The sequence below is a fragment of the Microtus oregoni genome, unplaced genomic scaffold (assembly GCF_018167655.1).
Source record: "Microtus oregoni isolate MIOR12 unplaced genomic scaffold, Mior012 000009F_ref0000495, whole genome shotgun sequence".
In the NCBI taxonomy this organism is placed as follows: Eukaryota; Metazoa; Chordata; class Mammalia; order Rodentia; family Cricetidae; genus Microtus; species Microtus oregoni.
This window is the reverse complement of record NW_024543068.1, coordinates 50910776-50929914: the sequence shown is the minus strand read 5'-3', so window position 1 is coordinate 50929914 and position 19139 is coordinate 50910776. Positions and strand designations below refer to the sequence as shown.

The window sequence follows — 19139 nt, the reverse complement described above, 5'->3', positions numbered from 1 at the left end:
TAAACTTTTCTCTATTGAGTTTTTCCTGCTATCCATCTCTGAAATTAGGACATAAACTTTTTATATTTCTAGGTATTTTGAAAGAATATGTGAAGTAAAGGATAATTTTTATAAGGAGGACACCACACACCTGTAAATTTTTATTACTAACGTTATTGTAGCTGTTAGATGTGGAGATACTTAAGTACCCTGCAATTTCCTTCCACCTGGATGCAAGGGTATGGACATCCTTTATCAAAGAACTATTGCACCCCTGCTAATAACTGCTCAGTTCTGCTCAGGGGAACAGAAAACTGCCTTCAGGTTTTAAGTTGAATAAATGTGAATGTCCCTCAGAGTGTAAAACAAGACAGCCCTGTGACTTAGAGGTTCTCCCTCATCCTCTATCCTCAAAGGACAGGAAGATAAATGGCTGAGGGCACCAGCCACTCTAAAGCATGCTTCAGCATCCTGAAAACACAGTAATTTCCCAATAACACTGAGTTACCTGTCCAACTGACCCTCCTAGGTCTTTAGTAGATTCATCCCAGGCTTGGTTTCTTGAGGGCAGAGCATCTGTTTGGGACCCCATCTAGGTTCAGAAAATCTCCCAGGGTTAGCTGGTTAAGAGGGCATAGGATCAGAAGGTTCCTTAAGTCTGTATGTCAAGCCTTCTAGGTCTGGGGAAACATTAGGTTGAGGGACAGTAAGAAGGTAGGTGGGATAGTCTTGGTAGAAACATTGGCTCCATTCTATTTCAGAACTAAGAGGCTTTATTGATAGCTAAATTTGATCTGGAATTTTGGATTGTTTTCCAGATATGTTTTCAAAGAAGAAAAAATAATAGATATCTATTTTGTATGGTTTACAATTTAGAAAAATTGCCTGTTGAGTGAGGGTGGGCATCTTGGGAACTTGAAATTCTTCCTAGTGATTTGAGTTTAGAGATGTTTCACATCTGCTATTGGATCTCCATAATTAAATACTTTGCAAGCCAATGGACTTTACTGCAGGTAGGAAACATTTTCTGTCCATGAATATCAAATTCTCTTAACTGCTATTAAGCTTATCTCTAACTGTATTTCATTTGCTACAGTACAGTTGAATTCATCACTGAATTTTATAAAAGTACAGATGGAAATTCTATGAATTAGCTCAAATAGCCAATCAATGGGACTTGTGCAATATGTTGAAAATTTTGTGTTTTTACTATATGTTTTTAAATCTATAGTGCCCAAAATGAGAATCATCAAACCTTCTGTGATTTGTTCCACATGTGTCTCCTGATGTTTATATTGAAAACACATGCATGTATAGGGTGGAATTGATCATTTACACCATGTGACCAAGCAAGAAGAGATTTAATGATTCTAATGAAGCAAAACATTAATGGGTGGGTCTGTAAGAGATAACAGCAGTACCTGTGGGTCAAATACAGTGTGGATGTTAGATGGCCACTGTGTGTGCCTCACAAGCACGATGTTTGCCCCTTAGAAGTTCCAGCACCATGTCATAACTGTGGGTACCTCTCCTAGGTGTGCCTTGTATCTTGCAGTTGACTTATAAAGTGCTACTTAACTTCTGAGAAGCCATTAATTTCATGCTACCCCGTTACATTTTAAATCAACACAGTTGTACAACATTTCTTAATTCTAATTTCAGTTTTGCCTGTAAGGTTCAGCTTCATTTGAATAGTTACACAATAAAGATTGGACTGTTGAGTGTAATTTAAAAGAAAGCACTTTGGGATATGATTTAGAAAAAAATCACTAATCTGTTGGTATCAAAGTACATTTTGCTGGTATGAAGTTGATCCGTTGCGCATGTCGTATGTTGCAACCAACAGGGGTGATCTCTGGATATTCTGTTTGTTGTCATTAGCTCATTCATCTTTCCCAAGAGCACATTAAACAACCCTTTAGGAACTCTAATGTATTTATCATTGAATCACCACTCTCTCTTTTTCCTGTTGGGTTTGAACCAGTAGCACATCAGGAAACACATCACATGTGATTTTCAAGCAACACAAGCAGCGAGGTTTTCTCAGCAAGTAAACTAGAATTTGTGATAGAAAGTTACCCTTCTAGGGTACTTTATTGGTTAATTCAATGTACTATAAATGTTGTGACAATAAAAGATGTCTTCAAAGAGAAAAGACAGCATGATTGTGCTCTAATAAAACCTGACATTAATTATGACATGGGAAATGGAGGGTCTATTAGTTATAATTATAATTACAGGAATGCAATTTCAACTGCCGAATATTTAAGATAAAAATTCAAAATATTATGTTATTAGAGGAGAAATCTTTATTCAAGGGATGAGAGGGGGGAATGTCTTGGATCAGAAGACAGAGAAGAGAAAAGAATTAGCTATTCAAGGAGCCAGTCTTTTAGGCAGTTACACCATGGTACTGTGTTCGGAAGCTAACACAATGTCGACTCTGATGATTTGTTTCTGTCCACAAGCCAGTTAGTGCTGAGTAGAGCACCACACAGATTTCTGTTTATTAGTCAGTTGCCTTCTAAAATTCAGTGTATGTGCTGCACTCATTGGCCAAGTGAGCATATACAGCTAGGACATGTGGAGTGCCTTGTCTGGAGCATGTAAAGCAATTACCTTAGGCAGCGTCCCACTTGGATGAGCTTCTTTGCCCAGGTTTTAACTCCCCATGTCACCTCAGAATTCCAGTGGTACAGGCACTTTATTATTCACCATATATTTATATTTTTGTGATGGTCTTGCTATGTAACTTCAGTTGGCCTGGTTCTCATTGTGCTGACAAAGTAAACCTTGGGGTTTTCAGACTGTCTCCTGCTCAGCCTCTGTACTTGTTACTCTTGGTGCATGACCACCATCCCTAGATACACAGCAGATGTATACAGATATACATCCACTTATGTATATAACCTCTGCAGAAGCATTGGTTCCATCCTAAACCAGAGCATATATAAGAATTTTATTTGTAGTTCTTAGCTTATTGCTCAACCCATGTCTTTCATTGTATTTGTTCAGAATAAAGGGGAGTGTGCCACAGATTTTTGCATGTACTATTATAATTTTCCTCCTTCTGGATTAAGAATCTGTACAGCTGAAGGCTCTCTATGAGATCCATGGGCTCGAATAACATCAGCTGCTTTCAGCTTTTGGCTATGAGCTTCCCTAATTTAGTGAAGAGTGTAGCTCACATGGGCCCGTGGTCAAATTTTACTCCAATTTTAGGTGCTCACTGTTTTGAGGGAATGAATTGTCAGGCCTCAAACCCTGTAAAAGATTAGGTTGTACTCTTTTCGATCCTTTTCATTTCTAGCAAATTTCTTTCAAACTTCCTGTTTCCTTTTGAGACAGGCCCTCATGGTGTAGCTCTACCTCGCTTGGAGTTAACTAGGTGGACCTAGCAGTCAGTGAATTTACAGATATCTCTGTTCAAATTGCTGGGATTAAAGGCACACACCACCTTGTCTAGCTCCTCAAACATTTTTACGAACTGAGTTTCTCAATGGCTGGAGAGAGGGCTCAGCTGTTCAGAGTGCTCTTGCAGCGAACCTGAATTTGATTCCCAGCACCTATGTGGCAGTTCACAATTGTCAGTAGCTCCAGTTCTAGGGGCCCTAAGGTTGGCTGCTGAGCTCTGTTGTTATCAGGTGCACATGTGGTGAATGTACAAACATGGGGGCAAATTCTCCTACACGTGAAATACAAACAAACCTTGAAGAAAAATAACTGAGTTTATCAAGGAGGTGGTTCTTGATAAAGCTCTTCTGGCAAAAGCTCAATAATAATTAGAAGGAAGAGAAGCAAATCCATAGCCCACTAGCTACAAGTCCATTGTATGAGATGGGTTCTCTTACCAGACTTCACACTTTTATTTGAATATCCTGATGTGCGATGCATACCCTTAAAGCAGAGCAGAAGACTCGTAACTTCCGTCGGCTGTGTTCACTTTCCTTGCGGAAGCTTGTGAGGTACTGCAGCACCTAAAACAGATGCAAGGAAGCTCTTAGTGAAATTGCACATCCCTCTTTTTAGTCTTCATTGCAAATTATTCTTCAGTCCATCTATTTTTCACCTACACAACCTCTCTCATTTTTCCACACGGATATCTTTTATCACCTTAGAAAAACATAAAGACTTAGATTTTCTGTTATTAGCTGGCTAAAAAAATATGATATGTAGGCAGAGAAATGGGAAAATAAATACTTCTAAAATATTTACCTCATGTTAAATATGTTAAAACTAAAGTTTGTTTTAAGTTTCTACTGTCAGAGGTGATGGATATGTCTGCTATTCCCGTGGGCCTTGGTCAACACTTTAATAAGAGTTCTGAGTCCTCTTCAGTTTCAGAAGTGTGTCTAGTGGAATATTCCAATATTATAAGTACTGTTCTGTGTTTTTCTGTGTTGGTGGACCATCATCCTAAACACCTAGATCAGTGGTCCTCGACCTTCCTGATGCTATGACCTTTAATACAGTTCTTCATGGTGTGGTGACCCCCCAACCATAAAATTATTTTTCGTTGCTAGTTCAAAACATAACAGTTTTCTTTTTACTGTTCTGAATTGTAATGTAGATATCTGTGTTTCCTAATGGTCTTAGGTTGTTCAACTCCCTAAGGGGTCAAGACCCACAGGTTGAGAACCACTGATCTAAATGTATGAAAGTGAAATTGCGTCCTAACTCTGCTGACCTATACAACCAAAGATAGGGACAGGGAAGGAGACCAAATAGGACCTTTGAAGTTTCCTCTGTGGACTGATTTCCTCCAACTCCTAATTTCCACCATATCCTGAACAGCACTAACAGTGGGCGAGCAAGTCTTCAGTTCTGGAGTCCATAGGGAAGATGCATACTCCAACCATCTTTACAAAACAACTTAGTATTTGCTTACAGCAGGAGACATATATCCTAGCAAAGTTAGCTTCAAAGATACCATTTCATGAATTCTCAATGATTAGGTGTTTTCAGGAAGAAAAAAATATTGTCCAGGAAATACAACAAATTCAATGATAAAAATAAGTTATTGAAAGTCTAGTAGAGTCAGGTAAAACACAGGACATTGCAAACAAAAGGTTTTTGGCATCTTTTGGAATATTCTAAGACGTCATAAAATCTCGGCCTTCATTATTCTCAAAATGCAAGAGATGTGTAATTTCTATTTGGTAAATATTTTTATACCATCATCAATTCAGTGATTTCATACTGATAAGACCATTTTTCTGTTTTTACTTATCTTAAAGATGTAATCAGAACTAGGCTCTGTTTAGACACTGAAGTGGACAAAGAGGTGGGATACATTTTTCTGCTTGAAATCCCTAAGGCAGCTGTGAGAGCCACCACATCCTTCCTAACGTATACCTTCTCTGCTCGTCCACTCATTATTTCAGTTCACCTCCTGTCGGTAGAATGGAACACCTAAAATAGGAAAAGCCACGATATCTAGACCTGTTGAACTCTTCAAAAAAAAAAAAAACTGTAGAGCATCCTTCATGGATGATGAAATTATACTTCTTAACACATTTAGAAAAAATATACATAAAATATGTTTAATATGTTTAACTTCCATAGCAGTGTAACTTAAGACTAGTATAGCCTTATAGTTTGTCTATCTTTGTGGTCATGTGACTGAGAAGGAACTGCAGCAAACTACCACTGCCCAGCCATGGACATGACCAGACTTCAAATTTTGAATTACAGCTCCTACTAAATGCATACTGCTCTTGTGCCATCACAAAGTTAAAGTTAAGTAGGAAGCTATCTCCATTTCAGTACCAGAACAGAATCTAAATCACCAATCAACAAAAAAATATTTTAATATCTATCTTCAAATTGCTGCTAGGTTATATTCCATGGGCTGTTCAAGTCGGGTTTCAAATGTATTAAGTCATAGAGGTTATATAGCACATTAAATTCTTAAAAATATGAGATAATGTTGGCACTGGTGGCACTTGCTTCTAATTCCAGCACTCTGGAGGCAAAGACAAGCACAACTTCGTGTGTTTGAGGCCAGCTTGGTCTATAAAGGAAACCTCAGGCCAACGAAGGATACATTGTGAGATCCTGTCTTTTAAACAAACACCACATAAAAAGGCGTATATTTATCTGCCTTATATTTACATTTATAGTGGTGCCTTATATGGTGGGTTACCACTCCTCTTCCCATGTGATTCTTCAATTATTTAAATTTGGAGCATACAAGATAAGGCTGTAATGTTTCCTAGCATTGATTTGCTGATGCTGGAGGTTCTTATTTAAATGCTGAACTGCCACAATGCCACAGTGGAAACAGATTTAAAACATACTGCACTTTACTGCTTCTGACTTTCTCCTCTGCCCTCCCTTGGCATGCCATGCTTCCCCAGCTAACTGCCCAGGTGGGAACTCGGGGCCTGTTGATTGAAGCTATGTTCCCATGTGGCCTCAAGTCACCAGAAGATAGATATGCTTTCTTCCCTCAATAGGCAAGGCACAAGTTACAGATTGCACATAAAACCCATGTAACACTGTTTGGGTTAGCACTGGCTCTTTCCAGTTCATCCCCTGTGATCGCTTAGATTAGATAATTTTGAACATTGCCATTTTTGGTAATTTCTGTTACAACTATGATTATGGTTCCATGAACTCTGGCTTTTTGTACCTGAGATATAACACTCCCACAGGCTGAGCTCTGGCCCTGTTCCATATGAAATATTCTCACTTAAGGCCACATTTTCTTTCATATAAGGCTGTGGTTTGTTTTTCCCTCTTTTTTTAACTTTTAACACTGTTGCTTGAAGAAATGCAAGTTGAGATTCACTTGGGAATTTTAAAGAATGAGCTATTGATTGTGTGGGAGATGGTAACCTCCTATCTGTTTCTCTAGCATCCAAAGACAATTTTCTCTCACTCAATCAGGGATTTGTGGACAAGCAGGATGATGTTTTAGGTACTTCAACTGTGAAAACTGACAGTGGTATTTATCTAATTGATCTCATTATTATAATTGTCTTCATGGGTCAGCCTCATAATTTGACTGCTTTTAATTGTCTACCTTCCTTATGTGGGTTTCTGGTTAAAATAGCAATTCTACCAAGCCAGGATATGGCTTTATGCTATCAGTTTTTCTAAGAAATGCTTCAGTATACTCTAAATCTACAGTTACTGTAAGTGGCCTTGGCGAGTGATTTGATTTGAGAATTGAGACTACAGTCTGGATTTACTCTTTATGCATTAACACAGGTCAAATGGACAGGGACTGCATTTTAAGTCAGTAATGGAAGGCTGAAGGCTGTCTTAAACCAATCATATCAGTTTTGCCCATGACTGATTGATCCCTAGGGGCCGAGCCTTGTAAGCATTTCTCTTCCATGAATGGACTCCATAGAGCCTGGAGTTTCATTCATAAAATGGAGACTGAAAGGAAACACACACACGTGCACACACACAGAGAGACACACACACAGCCTGGCTCTCTGGAATGTCATTTATACAGAGCTGGAGGGTGTAGTGTTCCATCAGCTGCTGCTTTTGCCAGTTGACTGGAAGTAATGATTAATGCTCTTTGGTCCTGCCTGTGTGTAACCTGACACTGCTTATGGCCTTCCAGAGTCCCTAATGTATGGTGAATGAGAAGACAACATTCTCAAATCAGAAACATAAACAGGAACTGGTGGGTCTGAATTCCATTCAAATATGTCATCTCAGCCCGACTGTGTTTGTCTAAGTTGGATTTTACAGGCAGGAAAGGGGGAAGGGAAGGGAAGGGATAATGTGCTTGTTAGTTGAACTGGCTTGGAAAAGGGGGTGGAGTACACTTTCATAGTGTGTAATTTATGGTTTCTTTTCGAACAAAGCAGCCAGGACACAGGCTTTGAGTTGCTTACCCCAAGTGGGTGAAATGAGCGTGTAACTGTTCTTTTAAGTGGAGCTGAGATTTGAAATTAAGTGAAACACTTTAAAGACCGCTGACCTTGCCTCTCTGTGCTAGCAAAGATGAACAAAAGAGGCAAAGAAAGGATCACCTTCTTTTCAAAACTCTATCATCTATCTATCTATCTATCTATCTATCTATCTATCTATCTATCATCTATCGATCATCCATCGATCATCTATCTATCTATCTATCTATCTATCTATCTATCTATCTATCATCTATCTATTATCTATCTATCTATCTATCTATCTATCTATCTATCTATCTAGTATCTATCGATCATCTATCTATCATCTATCGATCATCTATCTATCTATCTATCTATCATCTATCATCTATCATCTATCTATTTATCTATCTATCATCTAACTATCTATCATCTATCTATCATCTATCTAACGATCTATCCATCTATTATCTATCTATCTGTGTGTGTGCACGAGTGCATGCATGTGCATGCATATTGGAGTGAATATTTTTGGATTTTAAATATTCTTATAAAATATTTTGGTACTCAAGGAGTTTCATATTCAAATGCCAGTATGGAAGGCAAGAGGTAAGAACTAGGCAAGAGGAGGAATGGGTTTCATAAATATTTCTTCTAGGTAAGATGCAAATAACTTGAAATATTTGTCAAACAATTTGTGTTGGGTTAATCAGATGCTTACCATTTTCACTATGTGTGTGAATATCTCTATTTAATTGACTTTAATAGTGCCCGTGACATTGTATAAGGACAGGTATTTCAAAACATAGAAAAATAACCACAGAGCAACCAGAGACTGAAAAGTCAGCAGTCCTATGGCTGTGATTATTTCACAGATCTCTTGAACTCTGAGTTTTGAACTCTGACTCCTCTTTGTGTGTGAACCTTGATTAATTTATTGCTTTATCTACATAATCTGCTCTTTATTTATGCCCAACATTAAACAATAAAACCACCTAGCTTCTCTGACATTCAAAAAATACTAACTCCTGCGCCTGATATTTGTATCAGATGGAGCAAACTTTGTGATTTCCTTTGGCTCTCCATTTATTTATTTACAAGGGGAGGGGGGTAGTGCTTTTGTAAAGATAAAGTATGGTTAAGGCTTGGAAGTGCCTAACACAGCGGCAGACACATATGAAGGGCCCTGACAATAATGCTGGCCATTCATTGGCATGACTTTATCACGATTTCTGCAGATTCCTTCAAAGATTATGAGCCCTTTAACAAGGTGTCAAACTCATATTTAGGTTAGAGGATAAGACGACATATCTGAAATATTCTACTAAAGTCAACATATGCAAATCTAGTATGCTATGTCTGACCCAGTTCATGCTAGACTTGATTACTAGTTTCATTTTTGTTGGAGGCAAGCAGAACAAGTTATACGCATATTATATTACTGCCGAATAAGGTAAGAATCGCAGGAAAGATGAAACCAAGTATACTTTTCTTTCAAATCACAGATTCCAACAGGAAACACATTAGGATGGACTGGGTACCCAGCTCTAAATCCTCCAATGCAAAGTGCTGCTGTGAACCATGGGGTCAGCTAATGGCATTGGTTCTCACATTTACTTTTAGCTCTGTCTCAACTGCCAGGGCATGGTGATTTCTAATAGATATCCCAGGTCACGATAATGCCTGTACCTTCAGCTCTTTGACTTTATTTTTTATTCTAGTTTAATGAAAATCACCAGCTTGTGAAACGTATGGTATCCTGAGTTCAGAATGTCCATATACTGTTTAGGCTTGCTCATGTTTTTGGGTGATACTGTCCACAATGTATCTCAGAAGCTTATGAGTAAGATTTTTGGTTTCAGAGGGAAAATTATATGCTATTGTTTGTCACGATGCTGCTGTTATGTCTCAGAAATACTGAATTCACTTAACTGCATGACTTCCCTCTTTCTTTCCTGGTTCACTGTAGTGTAGATTTGCTCTATATCCTTCCATTTGCTGAGAAATATCCCAAGTATGGATGAAGCAATACTAAACTCATCACTCCCTTCTCAAAACTTAAGTCATCTCCAAATCCATCACTTATTTTATAATATGTGCGTGGGTGTTTGGTTTTTGTGTATGTTTGTGTATCATGTGTGTTGCCTGGTGCCCAGGGAGATCAGAAGAGGAATCTGGGTCCCCTAAAATTAGAATTATGGGTGGTTGTGAGCCTCCATGTGCATACTGGGAATGCAACCTAGGTCCTCCAAAAGAACAAAACGTGCTCCTAACCACCCACCATGACTTCCCTTCAGTCCTTCCACACAGATCTATATGGCTGAGAACCAGCGGTTCATAGAACTTCTCTGTTTTAACTCTTTGTTTGTCATCCTTCTCATGAGAGTCTAACATACAACTGATGGAACTTATTTTGGACTTAATAACTTGCAGATTTCTCCAATATGGAGTACATTATGGGTACAAAAACATCTTTTCCATGACTTGTGTCTTTTAGGAAACTATAAAATGTGGTTTTCCTGATTAACTAGAACCAAGTGCACTCATGCGTCAAATGTAAAAGCGGAGTTAGAGGGTAGCGTGGGTGCTTCTGTGTTAGCATTTATTCCTATCTTCACCACACTGTGTCATTTATGCCTTAGACACCCCTTGGGATTTGCCATAACGTGTGAGATTAGGAGTGAGAGGAAGCAAACAAGTCTAACCTAGTGAAGCCAGGACTCGAGGAGCTGAAGGGATTGAAAACAACAATGTTCTAATATTTTTTTCTTTTTTTTCTAAAGTTGGTGTCATTGCTTGTTAAAAGAGCTCATGCCAGGATTTATTTATTTATTTACTTACTTACTTTTGATGCTTGGTCTTGAACCAACTACTTCTTGCATTTCTATGCAAGCACTCTACCACTGTGTATATCCCCAGCTACATCAGGATTTAATACATACATTTTCAGAAATTTGTTAAATAGTAGTACTGCGCGCACTCACACACACCCCTTACAAAGTACATGCTACTTTCAAATGCATGTTTTACAGAATCCATTATTTTGACTCTGTATATTTAGCATTTTAAACTTTCTTCCATTATCCAAATGTACTGAACAGAGCTTAGCTAGTATGGTGGTTCATGCTCGTGGTCCCAGTAGTGGGTACAGTCAGTCAATAAGACACAACGAACCCTATCTTAAGAGTGAATGAATGAATGAACGAGTAGCTCCATGTGAATTTTACTTAGTCCCATTGCTCCTACAGGGAGTCAACGTGTACAGCCAATCAACTTCTGCATTCTAATTCAAATGTAAGCAAAGGCACCGTCTTGAGCTACTTCTACTTTCCTGGGATTTCTCATTTACCTTAAGACATTTGAATGCTGAATTAAGTTATACATTGATTATTACTGCAGAAATCCAGCCAGGAGCATCAAATGAAGGAGAGACTTCATTTTCAACCTCCTTGTTAGGTTTGTTATATGAGATAATCCCGGGTTTACACACTACTTGGTAACAAACTAGTTTCAACAACCACTAAAACCCACCTAACCAATCATGACTAATCTTTCCTCTCTGGGTCAGGCGTGGCTTTTGGAAGCTTACACAAATGATACCCTAAAGGGGAATTTTCATTTTGTACAACTGAGCAGCAAATATGCAAATCAAAGGAGTGCCTGGCATATTAGATGTGCAAATTCAAAGCTGCATTCTGTGCTAAAACTTTTGGAAAACCTTCCCACGTCATCATTGTCTTTTCCAGCACAGTATTGCATTGTAAGGCAAAGAGGGATCAAGCACTTTTTAAAGAAGTTTCTTGCACATGTATCTTGATATGAAGTGATACTTTCTGAATCACACCCAAATCTGATTCCTTCAGTAGTGACCCTCCATGAAGCCGAGCCCAAGCGTTCAGGTTGGAGACTGCTTTGTTCTTGATTCCACCTCCATGCGTGGAAGCCCGGAGAGGCCAGCACATTTCACTGCTTTGAATTTTTCCAGCATATTAGATCAGCTTTCATCACCACAAGAGCTCATCTGTAACAAATTACAGGCACTGTGATTTCTCTGCGTTGATTTGGTCAGCACTAATATCGAGTTTTAGAACGCTTTGATCCACAAGTTTCTACATCAATAAAAAACCCTTTGTCCTAAATTCAATTTACATAATCCAATTTATAGACTGACTTTTAAACTTCTTAAGCCAGTGTGATTTCAGAACAAACAACAAGGGCTAATATGGCAAAAATATGAGGTTCAAAGATGGGTCCTCAAGTATTCAGAATATCTGGGGGAAATTCTGGCTTAATCAAATTCATGACTGGTCAATCGATATATTTTTAGGTATCATTGATTAAGAGATAGATTTACACAGTCTACTCCAGAATAACTGCAACAGTAAGCAACAAATCAACAAGTTCATGGAATTTAAGAACACAAAATAAATATATACAAGTAAATTATTGAAAGAGGTCCTAAATTCCTTCTGTCTGAATATGTTAGTGGAAATAATACATACAACTTTTTCCATATGTGCCTCTTGGTTACAGTTTTAAAAGTATCAATAGCACTCCCGTTTTATAAGAGGAGAGGGTTGAGGATAGAGCCATTAACTAACCTGCCGGAAGCTATACTCCCGTGAAACAGAAGACTTTAGACATGAATTTGTGCCTGGTAGGTGACAAAGCAGCTGTCAGCCATCACTGTACTGTGCTGGTCATCCTAAAATCATAGCCAGAGGATGCCAGATAGGATAGTGTATCTAGAGGATGTCTGTCCGCCATCATGCACGTTTGCGATGGCCAAGCTGCAGTGGGCTGTCTGTCGCTATTGCATTGTCCTTCTTTCCACAGGAAAGGGAAATCTTCCCAGTGACACCTCCACTGTCCATCACCAGACACTGGCCTTTGAAGTCACCGCTTGGGTGAAGCCCAGCTTGGGTCTTTGCTGGACATTTAGCAAAAGTTCAAATGGAATGCCAGATCTCACCAGTTGGACTTTTTTTTATTATTAGATAAGGTAGAAATGAAAGCAGCAGGCAATTTAATTAGCGGTAATTTTTCTGGGCAAGTCATTACTTTGATGAACTTCAGAGCAATGTTTACGGCCGCTAATTAACCATGTTAGTCGTTTGATTGAATAATCACTTTGGAAATGTTTCTACAATTTGATTAGAGTCTGACCCACTCTGATAGTCATAAATTAACTGATATCACTTTAGAATAACATGACTTTAGTTATTCTATGTGAATAAAGCTCCTACCCCTTTCTTTTATTTAATTTTTTTCTGTTTTCTCTCTACTTTAAAAATGACATCTATTTTAAGGGCAGACTGGATTTTAAAATGATAGCCAAGGCCTTGCTTTTAAAAACTAGTTGCTAATTTGATTTACTCTCATGTAATAAATGGCAGGAATTGGAAAAGCACAATTCTCTCCATCAATTGTTACCCATTGTCTTCCTAAGAATGTAAATCACATGTTGGTCTGTTGAAAACTGTAATGAAAATTCTGGCCTGAGTCTTATTATGTGCCACTGATATTTTAATAAACTTCAGAACAATCTGTTTTAATTATTTAGAGAGACCTAGAATTCTCAAAGAACAGTCAAGTATAAGAACAGCAATAAAGACATCAGCTGTATTTCTCGATGCAGAGTTAGACAAATTATGCACAAAGGTCTCTGACTGTGTCTAGATTTCCAGGGCTACACTAATTTTACACCACATCAGAACACTTTCTCTAAGTGTCCTTCAGCCTCGTATACTGAGTTCCTCAGAAATACTTGTGTTTCTTCTTCTCCCACCCTGGGATGGGAAGAGCATTTAGTCACGCTTATATGTAATAACCGTCACCCTCTGCCTTCTCCTCCAGCAGCCTCCGAGCCCGCCAGCTGTTCTTACAGCCGTACTCCAGGTGTGCCGCAGTCAGGAAGAGTATTTTTGTGGCATGGTGTCAACATGGGCACAGCAAAATGCTTGCCTCCGAGCAGCTGTTACACTGACTACAGTCATTAACACTGTGCCTTCCAGGCCCACCTGTTTTGAGGGACCTTCTGCCTCGCAATAAATCAGAACAACATTAAAAATTAATTTCAGGCTTCGTCATTTGTTAAAGGTTGGAATAAAGTGATTTGGTGACTATTTGTTCTATTGTCAATTCTGTCAGGAAAGAATCTCTCTACCTTCATAGACTCAGAATTATGCATTATCTAATAAATTGTGCGAATCATGTTATAGAAAAATGTGTAATTGCAAATTGTCCACTGTCTTCAGCACAAAGACTATGCCTTCTTATGTACTTTTTTCTCAGACAAGTGCTAAATTTTATTTTTCTAATGGTGGAAATTTTGCCTACGGCCAGGTTGTACTACTGAACTACATTCCCAGCATCTTACATTTTTGGCTTTGTATTTTTGTTGTTATTGTTTTGTTTTTTGAGAGACCGTCTCTGTGGAACTCTGAATGATTTCAAATCTTCAATCTTTCTTCCTCAAGCCTCTTGATTACAGGCGTGTGTCACCACAACCATACTTTTAAAATGTTGTTAGAATTATGGCTTACTGTTTAAGTGCTTTAGATTAGAACCATAAGGGTTAAAATATTTTTATGTTAAAAATTGCTCATTTTGTTGACATTAATCATTATGCCAAAAAAAAATCGCTTGTCATCAGACCAAAGAAAGAAACACACAATAAGAATTGACTTTGAAAATGAAAACTTTTACATCCAGAAAAAAAACAGGCCAAATATAGGTATAGCTTATCTGTTGTTACCACAGGTACCTAGATGGATAGATCTGAAGAGACTGGACTTTGAGATTCATTTGTTAAGGGTGGTATATTTGAATTACTAGCAGTGGAAAGGAAGTTTTTATTTTTTATTAAGTATTGCATTTGTGGCACAAATTTAGTTTTCTTTTTTTTATGTGCTTTAAGGAAAATAAAACTAGTAAAATGTACATAGGATCTAATTGTCTTAAGCAAGTGTTTATGCATTCAAGGGTAGTACTCTGGGAGATCTGAAACTTGTGTTTTTAGGAAGTAGTTTTAAGTAAAATAAATAAAAATAAAGTATTAAATAGCTAATAGGTGGGGTTCAGAAGGGACTCCAAAAATACAGGAAGGTACTTAATTTGAGGGGCTGCCATGCATCGGTCTCTGAATTCTGAGTGAATCTTTCCTCAGCACGGGGAACTGTAATAGGTGTCGGGGATCATCTCCCAACACTTTATTTTATAGAAATGCAGGCAAAGAAAGGTTTGTCCAAAGCTAAGTAGTTTACATAGTAATTAGGTCTTGAATTTAGATATGTCTCCCGAGCCATGTTGATTTTCTTCTCCGTATCGAAATCATCCAACATGTTCAGTTCTGAGTTAGCACTGTGAAGCAGTTTCATGTTAGCCATGTTGGTTTCTCTTCCAGGCCCCTTGGCCCTGTAGGTGGGGCTTTTTCTTAGCATGGGCATTGTAAAACTCTTTATTGTGCATTGCTTCTTCATTAGCTTTAAACATAATCTATAAATTCTTAATAAAAATGAAAAACCAGATATACTGTTACCTGAGAAAAACAGCTAAAAACCCCAAAAGGCTCAAGATAGCTCATGAGATTTAATTTTTCTATCTTTTCTTAGTAATTCCTGTTCAGTAGTTGTGAAGTCATCTGTAACTAAGCCTTTGAGTTTCGCAGTGCACATAGACCGAATAGTGTGGGGTATATCAATTAATTCCAGCCACCCTTAGACATATGAGTATGGCATCAGTGTCCTACTGCTGAGCTTCAGCAAAGCTGAGTCGGTAAAACTGTGTTCACCTCTGACTGAAGAGTGCCAGCCTTCCCTGCGATCCATGGAGCTTTCTTTCGTTTCTGGAGGCTCGCTGGCAAGGCCCACTGTATGCTGACAGGCTTGCTTAAGTGGGCTCTTGGCAACCCTGTTCATTTCTCTCTACCCACACCGGTCCTGCCCTCTAACCTGCCTCTCTCTGACAAGTTTTGCTTCTTCTTTCAGAAGTGCCTAGCTGCCACTCCATCTACATGAGGCAAGAAGGCTTCCTGGCTCACCCAAGCAGAACAGAAGTTAAGTTCTCCATTTTTAAAAGTTCCTAATAAATAACATTAAAAATAGCCACACATTCCAAATTCGGATCGACTTAGTCATTGTGTGCTTTGAGAAAATGCATTATGTTTCTAAAACATTATTTTAAAAATTACCCTTTGGGGGCAGGGGATGATCAGTGGCAGAGTGCTTGGAAAGTATATCCAAGGCCTTGGGTTCAGTCCCTAGCAAGGCGAAATAAACACAAACACGCTCTAGCTTTTCAAAATGAAAGGCTAGTCTCTGACATCATGGTAGCTTGTACTTGGTTGTTAGCGTGAGTCTTGTCCACACAAACAGTTGTATTCTTTTCTCCCAGCACCTGGCACTCTTTAACTAGAAATTGCTCCTTAGTGATTGCACACCTAACTTCACTCTACCGACACATATCATGGAGAATATCTGTCTACAACCTCAGAAACTTAAATCACGGTTTTATAGCTAAACATGGTGGGACTTTGCCTTTCAATGTCCTTGATTTTGTACATTTTGGAAAAGTAGTTATTCAGAATGGATTCACATGAGCAGTGTAGAGAAGGAGTTATTATTTCAGGTAGCCACAATGGAACTCTCCTGCTCTAATAGATTTTGACATCTACAAAGTACTAGACAAGAAATGATTTTATCTGGATATTATCTCCACTGAAGGATTCCTGGAACTATGACTTAAACAACATGTTTGTTCTGTAAAATTCACTTAGCTACAACCTTTTCAGTTAGGACTAACTTGGCTTTATGTGAATGATATTAATAGATGTTTAAATGACAGCAGAAAACAGTAAAATCTTTAATACTTGAGAGCAAAACATATAATTACTATTGCTAGTGTTATTAATATTATAAACCTACCACACAGAACATTGTATTTTAGAAATAAAACTATGTTAAAATTGCATGAAATTTCTTCCGATAATTAAAGGTGAGAATTAGGTAAAGTCAGGTATACATGGGAGAGAAAATGGTTATTAAAAGATATCAGTTTATTTTCACTTTTTCTGTAAGCTGAGTTAGTACAAAACGAAACAAAAACAAAAACAAAAACCCCTTTCTCTCTCTCTTGACTATTAATGAAGAGGAGGAGCGGGTGAGTCAGATGGCGCCATGAATGAAGATTCTTGCTGCCAAACCTGGAGAGCCAAGTTCAGTCCCCAAATCCACATAACAGAAGGAGACAGCCCACTACCACAAATTGTCCTCTGATCTTCAGGTCCACCTGTGATGTGTGCACACCACAAACCACTCATTCACATACACACACACACACACACACACACACACACACACAGGCACGCATACATACACAATCTAATACAAATGGTTTTAAAGTGAGATGGTTAGCCTCCCAAGATTTTTTGACAAGGAATTGAAGGATAAACTAACTCAGTTTCAGAGAGCCAGGGACAACACCAGAAATCAAGGACAATTCTGGAAATTCATTTTGCTGTCTCTCTCTTAAGTAATGAAACAAAAAGGAAGCCAGAACATAAAACAATACACTGTAAAGCCAGGGTCTGCCAGTACTTTGGTAAGGTCTACACTAAGGTCAGAAGCCATAAGTCTCTGATGGTTACACATCACTGTGCTGTGGCGCCTGTCTAAACTGCAGTACACTCAAGTCATCTGGTCCTCACGAGAACTCTATTGCTCTCGTTCCCATATGAGAGATGGGGAAACTGAGGCAAAGAGCCAAACAGATGCTTCCAATATCGAATAGCTGGAAAATTACAGAGTCGTTTTCAAAGAATCTCATTCTGTCAGCGATTAAAGCACTTGGGAGCTTGATTTCATACTCTATCCTTAATAACCATGTCCTGCTCTCCCCCCACAGGCTGCATGTTTGAAAAGGGCCCCAGGCAGTTCTACGATGACACGTGTGTTGTCCCAGAGAAGTTCGATGGTGGGTGTCTCTCCGGTTCGTTATTGATTTTTATGAGTGCAGATTGCATTTTCCTTTGCTGAAAGCAGTTAACATTGGCACTTGCAGGTGTCTGTGCTCATCTTCAATCACCCACTATGGACCAGTGAGGTTACTGGGTGTTCCTTTGCTCCCCCTCCCTCTGTTTCTCTCTTCTCTTCCGTTCCATAAAATTCCTTTTCTGGAGACGGGACAGAAGAACGTCATTGTTACTCCACATCGTGCAGAGCGAGGCATCTTTCCTTTGCCCCGCTGAGCGCATGCAGCTTGTTATTTGAGATTTACTGAAAGCCAATCCTGTAATTAACAAAGCAAAAGAGAAAACATGCTGCTAGGGATGCACTGATGACTAATGCAGCCTCCTTTCTTTTTATTGTTCATGAAAAGATGCATTACGGAGCACAAGAACAACATAACTGCCCATTGAGTTTACTGATTGCTTGCCCCCCACACTCCCACCAAGGAAGATGTCCATTGCTAATGTAGCATTATGTCGTAATTGCTTAAAAGGAAGTTAGGGAAGCATTACCTTTTAAATATCTCTCGCTAGTACAATGAAAGGGTCCCAGATATTAGAAGAGAGCGTCAAACCAGATAGAATCTTCTGTTCTTGACATGCGCGTGGCAAAAACTGACATTTACAAGGAAGCTGGGAGGAAAAGGGAACGGTTAATTCATTTACTGGTTCTTCAGAGTGGTCTCCATATTTCCTGCTTTGATTGTCAAACAGGAAATGAGCAGGGGCCCTCTGATTAGCTGATTGCAAAAACTTTGGGGATCTCGGCTGTAATGACTTGGGTGCTCTCAGAGTTTTTAATTGTCATTATTTAAACAGCGAAGTGTATGCTCAGATTGCTGCTCAGTCTATTCTAATTAGTTACTTGAGGGCTTGACTGCCAAGCTTCTTGCTGTTCTTGTAGTTTTTGGAAAGCATGGGGAGTTTTAGGAAGATCTATTTCCTCAGCCTCCCTTAAGACGGCTAAATTATTAAAGGTCATGGAACTGAAACCCCAAAGGGAAGCACTGCTTCGGCTTTCTTCTGTAGTGGAGAGTTATACCTCTATTTCAGAACTGCGAGCTGTCTTAACTACCCCTATGAGCACGCCATCAAAATCCTTAAATTTGGCTTTTTCTATTGACCTGGGGCTTAAAATTTGCTTTTGGGAATGTCCTTTCCTTGTTCTTTTCATTTATTGCGAGTTTCACATTTTAAATAATCTCAAAATTAGTAAGGGTATATAAGAAGGGAAATTATCTTAAAACTATGGTAAAAATAAGATGTTGGTGCTTAGTGAACTCGCTGTCCTGGTTTGA

General features: G+C 38.7%; 1 protein-coding gene across 5 annotated transcripts in view; it reads left to right on the top strand.

Moving 5' to 3' along the window:
* Nucleotides 1-19139, top strand: part of Etv1 (ETS variant transcription factor 1) — a 94429-nt gene that overhangs the window by 58848 nt on the left and 16442 nt on the right. For 4 of the 5 annotated variants that reach the window (XM_041658183.1, XM_041658184.1, XM_041658182.1 and 1 more), the window contains 2 exons: nt 15824-15892; nt 17739-17807. The exons of the other annotated variant lie outside the window; for it this stretch is intronic. In XM_041658183.1, coding sequence (XP_041514117.1) covers nt 15824-15892; nt 17739-17807 — 138 coding nt within the window. The remainder of the gene's footprint in view (nt 1-15823; nt 15893-17738; nt 17808-19139) is intronic. 5 annotated transcript variants of the gene reach the window in all.